Source organism: Nicotiana tabacum, chromosome 16, assembly GCF_000715075.1.
Source record: "Nicotiana tabacum cultivar K326 chromosome 16, ASM71507v2, whole genome shotgun sequence".
Taxonomy (NCBI): Eukaryota; Viridiplantae; Streptophyta; class Magnoliopsida; order Solanales; family Solanaceae; genus Nicotiana; species Nicotiana tabacum.
The window spans coordinates 5,567,216-5,581,171 of record NC_134095.1 but is presented as its reverse complement, the minus strand read 5'-3'; the positions used below and the strand labels follow the sequence as shown (position 1 = coordinate 5,581,171).

Genomic DNA, 13,956 nt, shown 5'->3' with positions numbered 1-13,956 from the left:
AACAATACGCATGACTTATAGTATATTCTAACATACAGCTCTACTATTTAGAAAATCAAATCGTATATTTCTTTATAACAAAAAAAAAATTACTATAAAAATTATGATTACTTTGACTGAAAATTAAAGTTGTACGAGGTGGAAGTAGTTGTGTCCTAATCACATTCTCCTAATTGAGTTATCCTTATCCTCGTACTAGTACTAGCTAGGAAGAAAAAAAACACAACACGAAAATGGGGGGATGTAAATGCAATATTTAAAAGTTGTGGGACAGGATATTAGCAATAACACTAAAGTGGAGAGTAAGTGCGATTTAATTTAAAACTTTTTTAGTAGGAGTATATTTTATTTGGATTGCGTTTTCCTTTGCCCAGATCTACAAACAAATAACACAACACTTGTGTGCAACAATGGTTATCCAATCCAATAGATAGAGAAGATATAACAACTGTGTGCTCAAAAAATCCCGTTGAGAATCAAAAAAATGGAGTCCGAACTCCAAAAATTACCACCTAAAACTACCCAAACAACACAACTCGAATCCGTGGACGAAAGTTCCCTTACCAAAGACGATCGGCCACTGCTCAAACCCGACCCGACTAACCCTCAACTCCAAGTTCAATCCCAGTCTTCTAGTTCTAACCCTTGCATCGAAGAATTAGAGAAGAAATACGCCCCATATGTGAGGCATGACGTGTATGGAGTAATGGGTCGGGGCGAACTGCCATGGACCGAGAAGGTGCTTTTGGGTATTGCGCTTGTGACGGTTGTACCTGTGAGAGTTGTTGGGGCAATGACTGTATTGGTTGTGTATTACTTGATTTGTAAGGTTTGTACAGCGTTTTCAGCACCGAATCGAGAGGAAGAGGAAGAGCAGGAGGATTATGCGCATATTGGTGGGTGGAGAAGGGTTGTGATGATGCAGAGTGGGATGTTCCTTTCGAGAGTAATGCTTTTCGTTTTTGGATTCTATTGGATTAGCGAAACTTATTGCCCCATTGATCTCAATGCCAACTCAAATAATGAGGTAATAAATTGTAGTTGTAATTATTGAATGTTGTTTGTTCTAAGAGTTTAAGTTATATATACTGTGTGTAAAAATATGTTCTTGAAATAGTTTACCTGCTGCAACTGGTAAAAGTGACATAAAAAATCCTTTAGTTTTTAGGCACATTACTTAACTTGGGCATGCATCAGTTGAAATTACTTACTAAAGTTTTCTATTTATGGACAGACCTTAAAGTTCTCGTTTTTTTGTTGCCCAAAAGTACGTTAGCACTTTTACTTTATGTCCTATGCTTTTCTAGGAGTTGTTTGGCCTTTCGGCAAGTTACACAATCAATAGAATTCAGTAGAAAACATAAGCTTCTAGCACTTTTTTTTCTTGTTTATTATTATTATTTTGTTTGTTTAATATTGGCATGAGATGAGTTTAAATAGAGTAACATGGTCAGTGATGATTCATATAGCCGACCCCAACTTGATTGGGACCGAGGCATAGTTGTTGGTATTATTGTTGTGTTGAGGGGAGGGAGGGTTGCATAGTGTTGGCCCTATTGTGTAAATGGGAGAATTACTAGAAAACCTCTATACTACCCATATGCAATTTGATGCAATTGAATATTAGAAAAAAACAGTGACCAATATACTATTGGATTGCTCCGACCCTAACTTTTGGTCGGAGCAAAACAGTTGAACCGGTTAAAGGTAGAATTACTGGCAATTTTACATGATTAAGTGCGTTATACTGGTTCATGAAGTAATGTTGCGTTGTAACCTATTGTACACATGAATCTATGGATTATTGGTGGGAAACTTGGTTCATTTGATCTGTAAATTTGTGAACGGACTTTCTTCTTATATTTTCGTTTAACTAAATATGAGAAAATATAAGAAGCTTGTTATTAACATTGGTTCATAATATAATGCAGTGTTGTAAATTAATTTTCTGCTCATCTATAGATATACATATATCTATATGATTAATATGGGAAATTGGTTTATTTAATCTGTAGATTTGTGATGAAAATTTCTTCTATAATTGTCTTTTAACTAATATCCTTGGTTTTTAACTGCTTTGACGTGTGACATGGTAACTTTTTCTCTTTGCCAGCATGGATCAAAAGATCAGACTGAAGAACTTGAAAGACCAGGGGCTATTGTGTCAAATCACATTTCGTACTTGGATATCTTGTATCACATGTCTTCCTCATTTCCTAGCTTTGTTGCTAAGGTCTGTGACTTCTTTTACCATATGGGTAAAATGTGATTGAGACATAACTAATTTTAGTTCGATGGACCCACTTCTTTACTCTTGACCTTGGACATACTTCTTTGCTTAATCTCCTGACCTTGCTCCTTTTTGTTTTTATTGCTGAAGAGATCAGTGGCTAAGCTTCCTCTGGTTGGTCTCATCAGGTTAGTTATAGCTTCTTATGCGGTTGCCATTTATTCAGTTATCTGTTAATCTAGGGATTGATATAGTTATATTCTGAAAAAAAGAGAGAAAAGATCACTCTTCATGAAGTCAAAAGTCTTGTGTCTAAATCTTTTATATTCACACTATTCAATGCACATAGATACATCTATTGACATGGAGTACTATTTACCATATTCATCTAAATATAACTATATTTACATTATACATAGTTATCTAACACTCCCTCAAATGATACATGAGTTGGATATATTGAACTCTTCACATTTGCTCACATGGCAGATACATATGCTTGGTTTGAAAGAGTTAATTGATTAGCATGAACTCCATATAATTGCTAGTGACTGTTTTTTTTATTTTTTATTTTTATTTTACAGCAAGTGCCTTGGCTGTGTCTATGTCCAGCGAGAATCGAAATCACCTGACTTTAAAGGTGTCTCAGGTAACAAAAATATTGCACTAGATTTGGTACAACTATAAGGCTTGTTTAGTTTTTTGAGGTATAAGAGAAAGTAGTCTTGTCTAGAACTCTGCATCATTAATTTGACATTTGATTACCATTTTTGTTTATCATAATACCTGCAAATTATATGTGGTAATCTCTATATTATTTTATACACGTTTCAATGCTGGAATATATTGCATTATGTAAATGACAAAAAAAGGTCCTTATCACTCCTTATATAATATACTAGTTAAATTAATATTTTAAACTTTATGCTTAGTGAAAAGATGTTAGGTAAAATAGGATAGAGGGAGTCTCTTGAAGTCAAGTGACAGCTGAATTTCTTTTACAAAATGGTTTGGGAGTCTTGGAAACATTTATGGCTTTATAGACTTGGCATGTGTGGAAGCCTTTCAAGGTAAAATCTTCTGCACCATGACTCTTGCAGAGACGTAGTAGAACTGTTTTTCAAATGTTATTCAACTTTTAATGCTAGGCTCTACCCATAGGTGACTAAAATTAGTAAGGATATTATATTCACAGTGTCTTGTCTATAAAAGCAAGTAAGCCGAAGAGGGCAAAAATATGGCGCTTTCTCTTATTTGTAGTGGAAAGCGCAGGAGGATAGTCTTTGTTCATATATTTTCCACCCCTGTCCATCTTTCCCTTGTCTTTTACCCTCTCCTTCCTTGCATATGGTATGCAGCTTTAATTTTTGCGACATCCTTAGGATTAAACTTGTAAATTTGCAGGTGTCGTAAATGAAAGGATTCGTGAAGCTCACCAGAACAAATCTGCACCAATCATGCTGCTTTTTCCAGGTCAATGTTGCTTTTAGCGTGCCAACCCACTGAATTCTCTCACGCATTTTACTGCACATTTATTCTACCAATCTTGTTATCTATTTAACACTGATTAGATCATAGATGAGTGATAGTAGATATGGGTTCTTTTGCGTAGTGAAAGAGAGATAGATGAGAGATATCACATCTTTGGCATTTTTTTTTTTGATTTGCACCGGGTGTCCGAGTCTCTTCGAGTCCCGACTAATCCCGGGGGTGCACAGGCCCTCGGCAAGGAGCTTCCCGCAAGTGCACCACGGTTAATTCAGGTTTTACCCAGTCCGATGACCCTCAGAAATTGTTTGCACCCAGCGAGTTTCGAACTTGAGACCTTGAAAGGGAGCAAACCTCAAGGCTCAAGTCAATTGCCACCAGGCCAACTCCTGAGGGTTATCACATCTTTGGCATTTAGTTAATGTTATCAGCGTGCCTAAACTTTTATTTGCTTTTGGATAGCCTTTTCGCCTTAAATAGTACTCCAGGATTCTTCTAGTGGTTTGTACTTCATTCTTCCCAGTGCTGGTACCAGACTTTGAGATGTCTTTAATTCATTTCCTTCTGGACATGGTCTTCTTCTACTAATTTCAATGATGTAAAGTTGTTCATTGAGCAGACAGACCAACTGCTCACACAAAATATGCTTAGAATCTATTAGACTTATTTAAAGAGTTCAAACATTTGCTTAGTAATTATTTTTGGTCTTCCAATGTATCTAAACCTTGGGTATTACTTGGAATATAAAAAAAAATTTAATACCCTTAGAAGTCTCTACCTTGAAAAACGTTTTTTAAGTGCTTGAGCTGATTTTAAGTTGGTCAAACCTAAAGAGCTTTTAAGTTGAAAAAGCCATTAATTGGGGGTGCCCATCTTATAGCTTTTGGCTTCAAAGCACTTTTAGTGTTTACCATACACCAAAATAAACAAAAAAGTGTTTAAAATCTAGTTTGACCAGCTTTTAAGCCAACACAAACACCCTCTATTTCATTTCTTGGATATCCTTGCAAAGATTGACTTTTGATGGTTTACTGCAGTTTTGATCTGTTTTCTTTATCCTTGTAGAAGGCACAACCACAAATGGTGACTTTCTCCTTCCGTTCAAGTCTGGTGCATTTCTGTCAGGAGCTCCGGTGCAGCCTGTGATATTAAGATATCCATACCAGAGATTAAGTCCTGCGTGGGACTCGATATCTGGGGTAAGTATTTGGTGATCTAAAACTTGCTTTGTCATTTTAAGAAGATATGGTAGTACTTCCTCTTCAGTGGTTGATGCAGTTGCATAATATTGTGCTCTGTTACAGGCTATATTCATGCCCCCTCCTAACACCATGGTTGTCTTTTGTGTTCTTCTTAAAACATGTTATGTTGCTACTTTTGGACTCCACAAGTATCATTTTCTTTCATTTAGTCATGTACGAATTGTTTTCCTGACTTTGTGCAATGAACGCTGAACTTTGAGTTCCCTGTTCTGACAGTTGGTGTAACAGAATACAGATATCATCTATAACATTTTAAGTCTTTGTGGGAAACTTGGTTTCTTGACCACAAAATAGTTAAATGATAGATTTGAAGATGAACTTTGAGGCACCAAGTTAGTCATTACAACAAGGAAAATTCAGTATCCAATACTTGAATATTTGTTCTGATATATGAAGATATTGCTGATTGCAAAAAAGTTCATTAAATAAGATCCGTTCTCACTGATTGGATGAAAATGCAATTCTTCTTGCAGGTTCGGCATGTGATTCTCCTTCTCTGTCAATTTGTCAATTATGTGGAGGCAACCTGGTTACCTGTTTACTACCCCTCTCAGCAAGAAAAGGATGATCCTAGACTTTATGCTGAGAATGTCCGGAGGTTGATGGCTCATGAGGTATGGTTTGTATGCAATTTTTCCTTAACGACAGTTCAATCATTATATTTAAAGAGTAAGAACATAAAAGCCACTCTAGAGTCCTGTTAGGAATATGATTTGCTAGTTTTACGCCTTTTTCTCCCTACAATTAGGGGAACACATCTTCATTGAACTTTGTTGTAAGAATGAAATTTCACTCATTGATTCTTGCTCTTCAGATGTGGTTTTGTAGAAAATAGGTTGTGGATAAACATCTCCACAATCTGGAGATGTCAACCCATGTCCCATACCCATATTGAGCTTGTGTTGAATTTGTTTCTTTTGTAGAAATGTCATAGAGCAAATAGGAGCCCTCCACAATTTGGAGAGTCACCCATTTTCTCTGTGCTCTTATATTTGTGTTCCTTGAAAGTGGAGAGTTTAGTATCAGGATCTCTACACTGCAAACAACGGATGTTTATCTCTAGAAAGTAGTAGTCTTTTCACCATGTAATCTCCCAAGGCATGTTAAGTAAGCACGTGAACTTAATGCCGGGCAATTTCATTCCTCTGTGCACTTATGTACTGATGGGTGATCGCATTCCTCTGTTCTTGCAGGGTAATTTAATACTCTCAGATATTGGCCTGGCAGAGAAGCGAGTATATCATGCTGCTCTCAATGGTAATAATAGCATGCCTACTGTTTTCCATCAGAAAGACGATTGATCATTTCATCGCCTGGACACTGAAATGATATCTAGTCCAAGTGCGATACTAGTTGTGTTGTTTCTGAATATAATGGCACAGTGGGGTTGTCCTCTCTACTATCTAAAATAAGAAAACTTGGGTGTTCTGTCATACTTCTGTATCTTCATGTATCAAAGAGTATCCTTTTTTTTTTGATATCCTGAGTGGACATTTGTTGTTCAAGTATCCAGTTCGAGAGGTTCTATGTTTTGTATATCATGTGTTACATGACAGTTAGGCAATGTTTTACCGAGCATCTTGGACATTTGTTTATCTGAAGCATCTCTTTGGTGTTCGTGCAGGTTTGTTTTGTCAACAGTAATTCGGGTTCGCCATCTGTATATTCATTCTGTGATTCTATTATTTGCAAAAGTTATATGAAGATAACCTTCCAGATGAAGCATTCTTTGTGTCTATATCAATGAAAATGGACCTATGGACATCATTGTTTGGCCACAGCCAGTGGTTACATGCTCAAATATCGTTGTTTCCTATTCATTTACCTTCCATTTTGACAGACCCAACAGAGTGATTCAGCTTAGCAGCTAGCGCTGCTGGCTGGGTTAAGTGTAATTCACAAGATTAGTTTAGTCTCTTCCCTTGTCTTCGGGTATGTGAATATAGTTCCACTAATTTTCCTTGACGATTGCTTCTGAGCTAGACAACTGTTTCTTGGCTATCAGGAGCGCTAAATGTTTTTGTTCGTTTTTGTGTTTGGCTAATGTATTCAAAGATCAGAAATCAGGTATGTTGGAGGCATCATCGCTTCCTCAAATATCATTCCCCGCATCTGGAAGTGCTTATTTCTCTTTTCGCGTCTCCTTTTCGTATGCTTAATACACTATTGAAGATTGTCATTGGGAGGAGAGGTTAGGGGGGAGAGGACAGAGATGTTACAATTGATGTTATTGTGTTTTGTAAATTTAGCCAAGTTAATTCTTAGCATCATCCGTTTGTTAAATTTTTCTCCCTAGTTTTAGACTAATTTGGCTCTCTGAAACTATGACGGCACGTCTGTGGTGGAGGGCAAAAGTAACAGACTCAGTTCATTTGGATTGTATGATTGAAGAGAATGAGAAAGCATTCTAGTATGAGAAAGTAACTTCAGAAAAAGCACCAAACATGTCGTTAATCTATGTGAACCTATATATAATTTTATGCGCCAATCCTTTTTAACATAATCTAGAGCCAAGGTGTAGCTTAATATGGCTTTTATGTAGTGTTGATCACCAGAGTTTATCGACTATTTAGATTTGGTTCACATTGCAATAAATGAAAACCAAAAGAAGCGGCTTCTATTAAAAGGAACATATTCTGTATTTAATATCCATTTGTATATGCAGCAAGCTAAAGTGGTCCCTCTCCACATATTAGCTTGCTTTTCCTGTATGGTTGCTAACTTAAAACATATTTTTCTTCTGTTAATATAGGCAACGCTAAATGCTTGAACTTTTGTTTTCCTTTTCAGATTAATATTTATAAAAATAACGCAAAATATTTTATATGAGCACTGTCCTGATCTTTTGAACTCACATTACCTTCTAGTATTTAATTCTTTACGAAGACAAAATTAAGATAACTTACAGTAGAAATGGTAGTACAACTGCAACATTCTGCAGTAAAAAGTAAAGCCTAAACTGTAAAAGAGCACTGGTCATATGCAGTATAGCATCCCGGCATATCACCAGACTTAAGGTGGCAAATATACTGCTCCAAGGGATTGGTGATTTCTCAACATGGTGCATCTCTTTGTAGAACGACGTGAAAAGTGGAAACCTTGACCGAATGAATAGAGATCAATTGACAGACTTTTTTCTCAAATGCAGGATGTACGTGTTTTTTCTGACATACTCACGTGATCAATCGATGAACGAGACAGAAATTACCCTAAAAGATAAGGGATCAAACAAGGCATATTGCACACTGCAATGCCACATTACAAATAGTACAACTTCTTAAAGCAAGCTAATCTCAATCATTTCTTTGTTTTCATGAAATACATGGAGTAGCTAGCCTTCACAAATTTTCTTCTTCAGGATATTCCAAGGGAAATGTGATCACAAAAGGGTCCATAAATGTTTACCTTTCTTTTACTGAGCGATTGGTAGACTTTCTTAACTCCCAAGAAGGTAAGCATCCTTTAAGGGGTGACTGTAAAAACATCGAAGACTTAGATAACTTCTGCTGTCTTGTTGAAATTGAAGAAAGACAACTGAAAGTACTTCTCAACCTTCTCTTTTCACTAACGTATTCTGGGCCATTAGGTTCGTCTTCGACAGCAGCAATTTTCAAAGCCTCAGGCAACATGCAGTTGAATGCTGAACCTTTATAGACCAAAAAGAAAAGAAAATGAATACTGATATCATTAAAATGGAAATTGGAGGTACTTCTTTTTCTCCTGTATCGAGAAATCCCAAGATTTGTCCACAGTTCAAAACTCGGTAGATAATGGGCCCAAGTTTCGGTGTACTATAACTGAACTGATGCCAAGTGGCAGCTTTAGGGGTCGTTTGGTACGCGGACTAAATTATCCTGGACTAATTTATCCCATTTGAGAGGTGGGATAAAATAATCCCAAGTTTGATGAGATAAGGTGGGATATCCAAGATTAAGTCTGAGATTAGGATAAATTTATACCGCCAACCAAAAAACAGTATAAATTTAATTTCAGACTTAATCTTACCTTATCCCTGTACCAAACGACCCTTTAGTATGTAAATGATATTGCATTTAAAGATTGAGTGCCAAGATGGAGGAGGGAGAATAGATTTTAGTTGTGTGCGCGGCAGGAAATAAAGGTAGGAATTCAGTTCTCTACAGATCAAGTATAAAAGCCAGATCAAGTAAAGAGAGGTGGAATGGTAGAGCGATACCTAATTTTGCAAGTCGGTTCACCCATTTCGGGATCTTTTTCCCAGTGAGCTTGTAGCATATATCCTTGCAAAAATGATTGCAGTTCTTCACAATCAAGTGATACGAGTCACCATTATAGGCAGCAGCTTGATGTTCAATAAACTCTCTAACCTGAGGCGGATCCAACTTTGTGGTTCCAATAAATATCGACTTCCTAAACTTAAATCCTGGACATTGCCGCGGTTCAACTTCAAAGACACCGCTGGTCGGGTAGTCATGAGCTCCAAATGCGTATTCTACACCATGAACTGTGAAGTATAGGTTACATTAGTTCAACTGCAAAAATATGAGAATTGAAAATAGAGACTACTTTTGGCAGCGGATCAACTACCAGGTTCATTGGTATGTCTAGAGACAAAATACTTATTTATCCACGTCTGAGGTCAAAACAAAGCTGTCCATTTAATAGCAAAAGTGTCTATATGTCAATATGACATCCCACCATGAAACACACAAACAGGTAGTAACTATAAAGCGTAGCTCGCACTTGTTCATTTCACAAAACTGGAGTTCACATTTCATTTGAGGTTACCATACAGATTAAGAGTGGAAGAGCAGTTGTTAAGTAACTTTTAATAGCCAAAAGATAGTTTCTGATGCATCCAAGATATGCATTAGAGACATGTCTCTTCCGAGCAGTAGTATAAAATCATTTCAAAGTTCATCTCAAGCCTCATAAGCTAGTGGAGTTTTAAGAGAACCTTGAGATTTCATTAAACCGACTGAATGAACTTGCAGAAATGCAGTTTTCTACGAGAAACATATTGCACGTACCGACAAAAACTATATATGAAAATAGGTAATTAATCTATTGGAGCATTCTCTTCTTCAGAAAACATCCCAAGATGAACTAAGAAGTAAGAAGTGCCAGATTCTATAACACTCCAAAAGTAAAAGTTACGAACAAACTGTGATGCATACCAAATATTATCAGACAAAAAATACAACTTACATATGCATATGCATGCTATATATATATATATATATATATATATATATATATATATATATATATATATATATATATATACCAATCAAATTGAAATTTGAATTGAATTAGAAGCTTCTCAGTTCTACCGAGACCACCATTACTAAATTAAGACACAAGATGAATATACCCTAGAGGCAAGTTTCAGATCCTGAAGTTAATGAAATTCTTTTATCTTGTAATAGCTAAAAATGGCATGTAAGACAGACAAGCATATGATAATATGTACACATAATCTTGGAGATACAATCCCTCATTAAACAATTAGTAAAATCAACATATAAGATAGGAAAAGGAATCCGTATAGAACCATTTATTTACAAGCATGATACTTCGCGTAGGTGCATTCTAACATAAGTAACAGTGAATAACTAAAAAGAAGTAAAGAGGAAAAAGCTAAATAATGACTCTTACCTTCCACACCAGAATGAAAGATACCAAAGCCAGCCCAATAGACATAGTTATTCATAGGGGTCAAGTCATACACGTTGAGACACACTGGCGTCTCACCAGGACCAAAACGATCTGACTTCACTCTGGGGAGCAAACAAAAATTTGCTGATGATTTGGTCTTCAAACGGAGGGGCACTACTGATTTCCATCCTTTCTTTGATTTTAATGTCATTTTCCTTTTACTATGCCAAAAAAATCATTCAAAACCCACTTGCGTCTTGTATATCTGCATGAAAAGAAAAGCATAAGGCTTCATATTAAAGTTTAAGAAGTCAGTCTACAGAACAACTAAGAAAAGAAACAATGCAAAGACAAACTTAATAATATACCAATGAAAGAATGATAGGTCAAGAACAGAATGACGCAAAGATCACAAATCATAGCTGTTTGATTTCGTACAATACAATTCCAAATATTTAAGTGAAAGTTGCACCAATGTTTCCATGTATCAACCAATGACATCAGTTACATATGAGAACTACAGAACAAAGGGGTAAAGCACTAGAGCATGCTTTCCATCTAAAAGAACATATCATTCTGCTTGAAATTTGAAGCATTATACGTTAATACAATTTGGATCCACTAACGACAACGAGACATATCTAGTTTTGTCACCTCCAAAACTCGAACAGACATTCAGAACTTTGGATTATACACAAGTTTGTCTCAAATTTCTAAGTTAGAACTAGTAACCACATGATTGCTAAGCTCTGTCATGTATGCTAGCGCTGTCAATCCAAAAACAAGACCAACCCATTGCACTTGAGGTAGCACATTACAACCCTTGGTCCATGCACTTTTTAATTTCTTAAAACAGAGATATCAGACAATTGCAGGCTCTTTTGTGTATTGAAGTAGAGGAATTATTTAGCTAACAGCCTGCTTTTACTAGTCATGTTAACTGATCTATGATACAGCTTGCGGCAAGGCCTTTCTATGATTTCTCAATGAAACCTTGAATTATTCAATTAACAAATGAGTATTTAAACCAAACACAGATAACTGAACTTTGAACAGTTGTGAGGAACTTTCCATAAAATGATTATTGAGAAGGAATCTTCAGTTGAGAGAAAGAGGAGAGAGGGAAGTAAAAGAATAAAAATATATATCCATCTCTTTCATTTCCAAGAAAGTCCACTTTGTGGCATTAGTGGGAAACAACTAATCTAGTATATAATCCTCTTTAGTCTGCATTTAATTTCCAGGAATGAGTACAATATCAATTAATTAGCTCATTTGGTAGATATTTGCTAAAACACTACAGATATAAGCAATCTAATCGTCCGGTAATACAAACATAACCAAAGAAAAGACTATTCATTAACCATTACTAGCCTTCCTCAAACACCCCCCCCCCCCGGGAAAAAAATGAAGTTATTACCTTTAACTATATGATGGCAAATTTCACCCAAGTTGAAAAACAATGAATGGAGTTGGCACTTCTTTCATCTTTGATGACTTGGCTACTGGTTTCATTCTAGTGGAAAAATTAGTATATTTTTGGAGGATCCGACACGGGTGCGACAGCTTTTTGGAGAGTCCGCGCAACATAGATTTCCGCTACTCTTATGATTAGAATTTGGATTCAGACATTAACAGTTCATTCCTCCAAATATTTCATACAAACCCCAGTTCTGAAATGCTACTTTCCAAAGAAAAGGCCATCAAAATTCAGGTAATAAACCCAACAAAAAAAAGAAAAAAAAAAGCAAAAGGTGCTCTTTAAGGGTAGGAAAATAAAAAAAGGAGAAATTATGAGAGAGTCACAGCTTCAAACTTGTAAGAATTACCAGTAATATATCAGATCTTACAACAAGATTGAAACTTTTGCACTGAACAAAAAGTTTCAACCAATTCTTGAACAAGAAGAGTAGGTTCACAAAACATCAAAGTGGCCAACAGAAAAAAATGAAAATGTGGACAGAACTGAACCACAAGTGTTCAATAAAAATCCAAATTAAAAGCCAAATTATTTAACAAATATCAGAAACTTAAGTATAATAAGAAGAGGAACAAGAAAATTTTGGATGGAAGACTTACAGTTTGCCATTAGAAGAGATACAAAAGACTCCAGCTTTTCTTGAGCATGTAAACTACAGTAATGCAAATAGTGAAGAAAAACAGGCCATTCTTGAAATTGTGCTAGTTGTGTAATCTCCAAGAATAACTAATCACACATTCATGTTTTTCTGACAATAATTCAGAAAATATTACACTGCAAAAAGCTCTGAAATCACGGGAACAATTTTTTTTGAACACAACTAAAGTAAATTATGCTTATAATAAGCAAAAAGAACTGAAGATAGGAAAAAAGCAGAAAACAGAAAGAGGAATTTTGAAGGGACAGCAGATTTTGAGAAGCTAAGCAGAAACTGACACAAGAGAGAAAACACAGACACACACTCTTTTTCTCTCTCTCTTATTTTTTTTTTTCAGTTTCTTTATTTTCTTTTAATTTTTATTGTGGTCTTCGTTCCAAGAATAAAGTCTTTGTTTCTATTTTTATTCCTTTTTTTTTTTGTGTGTGTTTTACAGCTCTTGGAATAAAGTGTAATCAGACAAGGAAAGTTAGAGTAGAGTAAATGACAAGCTAAATTGAGCCATAATTTCATGGGAAGACATGGAGAAAATTTTGCAAATCTATACTATATTAAAAGCAAGAACAAGAACGTCCTTAATGAAATGTCGTCCGCTTTTTTTACCCTTCAAAATTAAAGTTTACACTAGACAAAATAGTCATTCAAGTATTTTCTAATATTTAAAAATATTCATTTAATTAATTCATCGTTATTTAGGAATAGTCATTTAATTATTTTTCTAATATATAAAACTTTAAAATCAACCGAAACTTTACTTATTAATAAGTTTTTTCTTATTTTAGTTATGTGGATTAATTCTACCTAACTTTGCATCTGAAACGTGTGTAGTTAACTTTTTTATTTTTGCATTTTCCTTTAACATATCGAGGGGTTTGGATTTTTGCACTCTAATAAGCTGGATAAAAATAATAATTTTTTTATAATTTATTATAATCATACATTGGTCAATATGTTTACCTGCATATAGATTTTACATTGAAGAAACTTTATAGTTTAATTATCTTTCTAATATTTAAAGTTTTAAAAATAACTAAAATTCTCTACGTGAAATGTTAGATCGATATTTTTATCCTTTGAACATAGAATTTTTATTGGATGATAATATAGTTATAATTAAATATTAAACTTGGGATGATCTAATATTAAAAATTTGAATGAAGAAAAATTATTTCCTCTACTATTGAGAATCAATAATTAAACT

The 13,956-nt window shown here is 35.1% G+C and overlaps 2 protein-coding genes across 6 annotated transcripts; one reads left to right on the top strand and one right to left on the bottom strand.

The window, feature by feature from the left end:
* The first annotated feature begins 336 nt into the window (after positions 1–336).
* LOC107829878 (lysophospholipid acyltransferase LPEAT1) lies at positions 337–7,247 on the top strand. Of its 2 annotated transcripts, XM_016657348.2 has the most exons (9): positions 337–1,027; positions 2,114–2,233; positions 2,381–2,418; positions 2,815–2,879; positions 3,635–3,703; positions 4,784–4,917; positions 5,454–5,594; positions 6,174–6,237; positions 6,605–7,247. In XM_016657348.2, exons 1-9 carry the CDS (start codon positions 485–487, stop codon positions 6,622–6,624), a joined length of 1,194 nt encoding a protein of 397 aa, XP_016512834.1. In that variant the 5' UTR covers positions 337–484; the 3' UTR covers positions 6,625–7,247. The 2 variants fall into 2 exon arrangements, with proteins under 2 accessions (XP_016512834.1, XP_016512833.1); XM_016657347.2 differs by lacking the exon at positions 6,605–7,247 and having other exon boundaries at positions 6,174–6,597.
* A 576-nt stretch (positions 7,248–7,823) lies between these two features.
* Positions 7,824–13,077, bottom strand: LOC107829879 (deSI-like protein At4g17486). 4 transcript variants are annotated; one of them, XM_016657352.2, is made up of 5 exons: positions 12,697–13,049; positions 10,618–10,882; positions 9,327–9,463; positions 9,176–9,239; positions 7,824–8,626 (listed from the first exon to the last, which is right to left on the bottom strand). In XM_016657352.2, the coding sequence occupies exons 2-5, from the start codon at positions 10,826–10,828 to the stop codon at positions 8,382–8,384; spliced, it is 657 nt and encodes a 218-aa protein (XP_016512838.1). In that variant the 5' UTR covers positions 10,829–10,882; positions 12,697–13,049; the 3' UTR covers positions 7,824–8,381. The 4 variants fall into 4 exon arrangements, with proteins under 4 accessions (XP_016512838.1, XP_016512835.1, XP_016512837.1 ...); XM_016657353.2 differs by having other exon boundaries at positions 8,200–8,453; positions 8,533–8,626; positions 9,176–9,463; positions 12,697–13,077; XM_016657349.2 differs by having other exon boundaries at positions 9,176–9,463; positions 12,697–13,076.
* Positions 13,078–13,956: the final 879 nt, after the last annotated feature.

Bases quoted from the DNA above. Each gene is read 5' to 3' on its own strand.
- LOC107829878 (XM_016657347.2), top strand. From the start codon at position 485: ATGGAGTCCGAACTCCAAAAATTACCACCTAAAACTACCCAAACAACA. The intron at 3,704-4,783 runs GTCAATGTTGCT...TTATCCTTGTAG, and splicing joins AATCATGCTGCTTTTTCCAG to AAGGCACAACCACAAATGGT. The intron at 5,595-6,173 runs GTATGGTTTGTA...CTGTTCTTGCAG, and splicing joins GGAGGTTGATGGCTCATGAG to GGTAATTTAATACTCTCAGA.
- LOC107829879 (XM_016657349.2), bottom strand. From the start codon at position 10,828: ATGACATTAAAATCAAAGAAAGGATGGAAATCAGTAGTGCCCCTCCGT. The intron at 9,464-10,617 runs GTAAGAGTCATT...TATACTTCACAG, and splicing joins CTTTCATTCTGGTGTGGAAG to TTCATGGTGTAGAATACGCA. The intron at 8,627-9,175 runs GTATCGCTCTAC...TGGTCTATAAAG, and splicing joins GAACCGACTTGCAAAATTAG to GTTCAGCATTCAACTGCATG.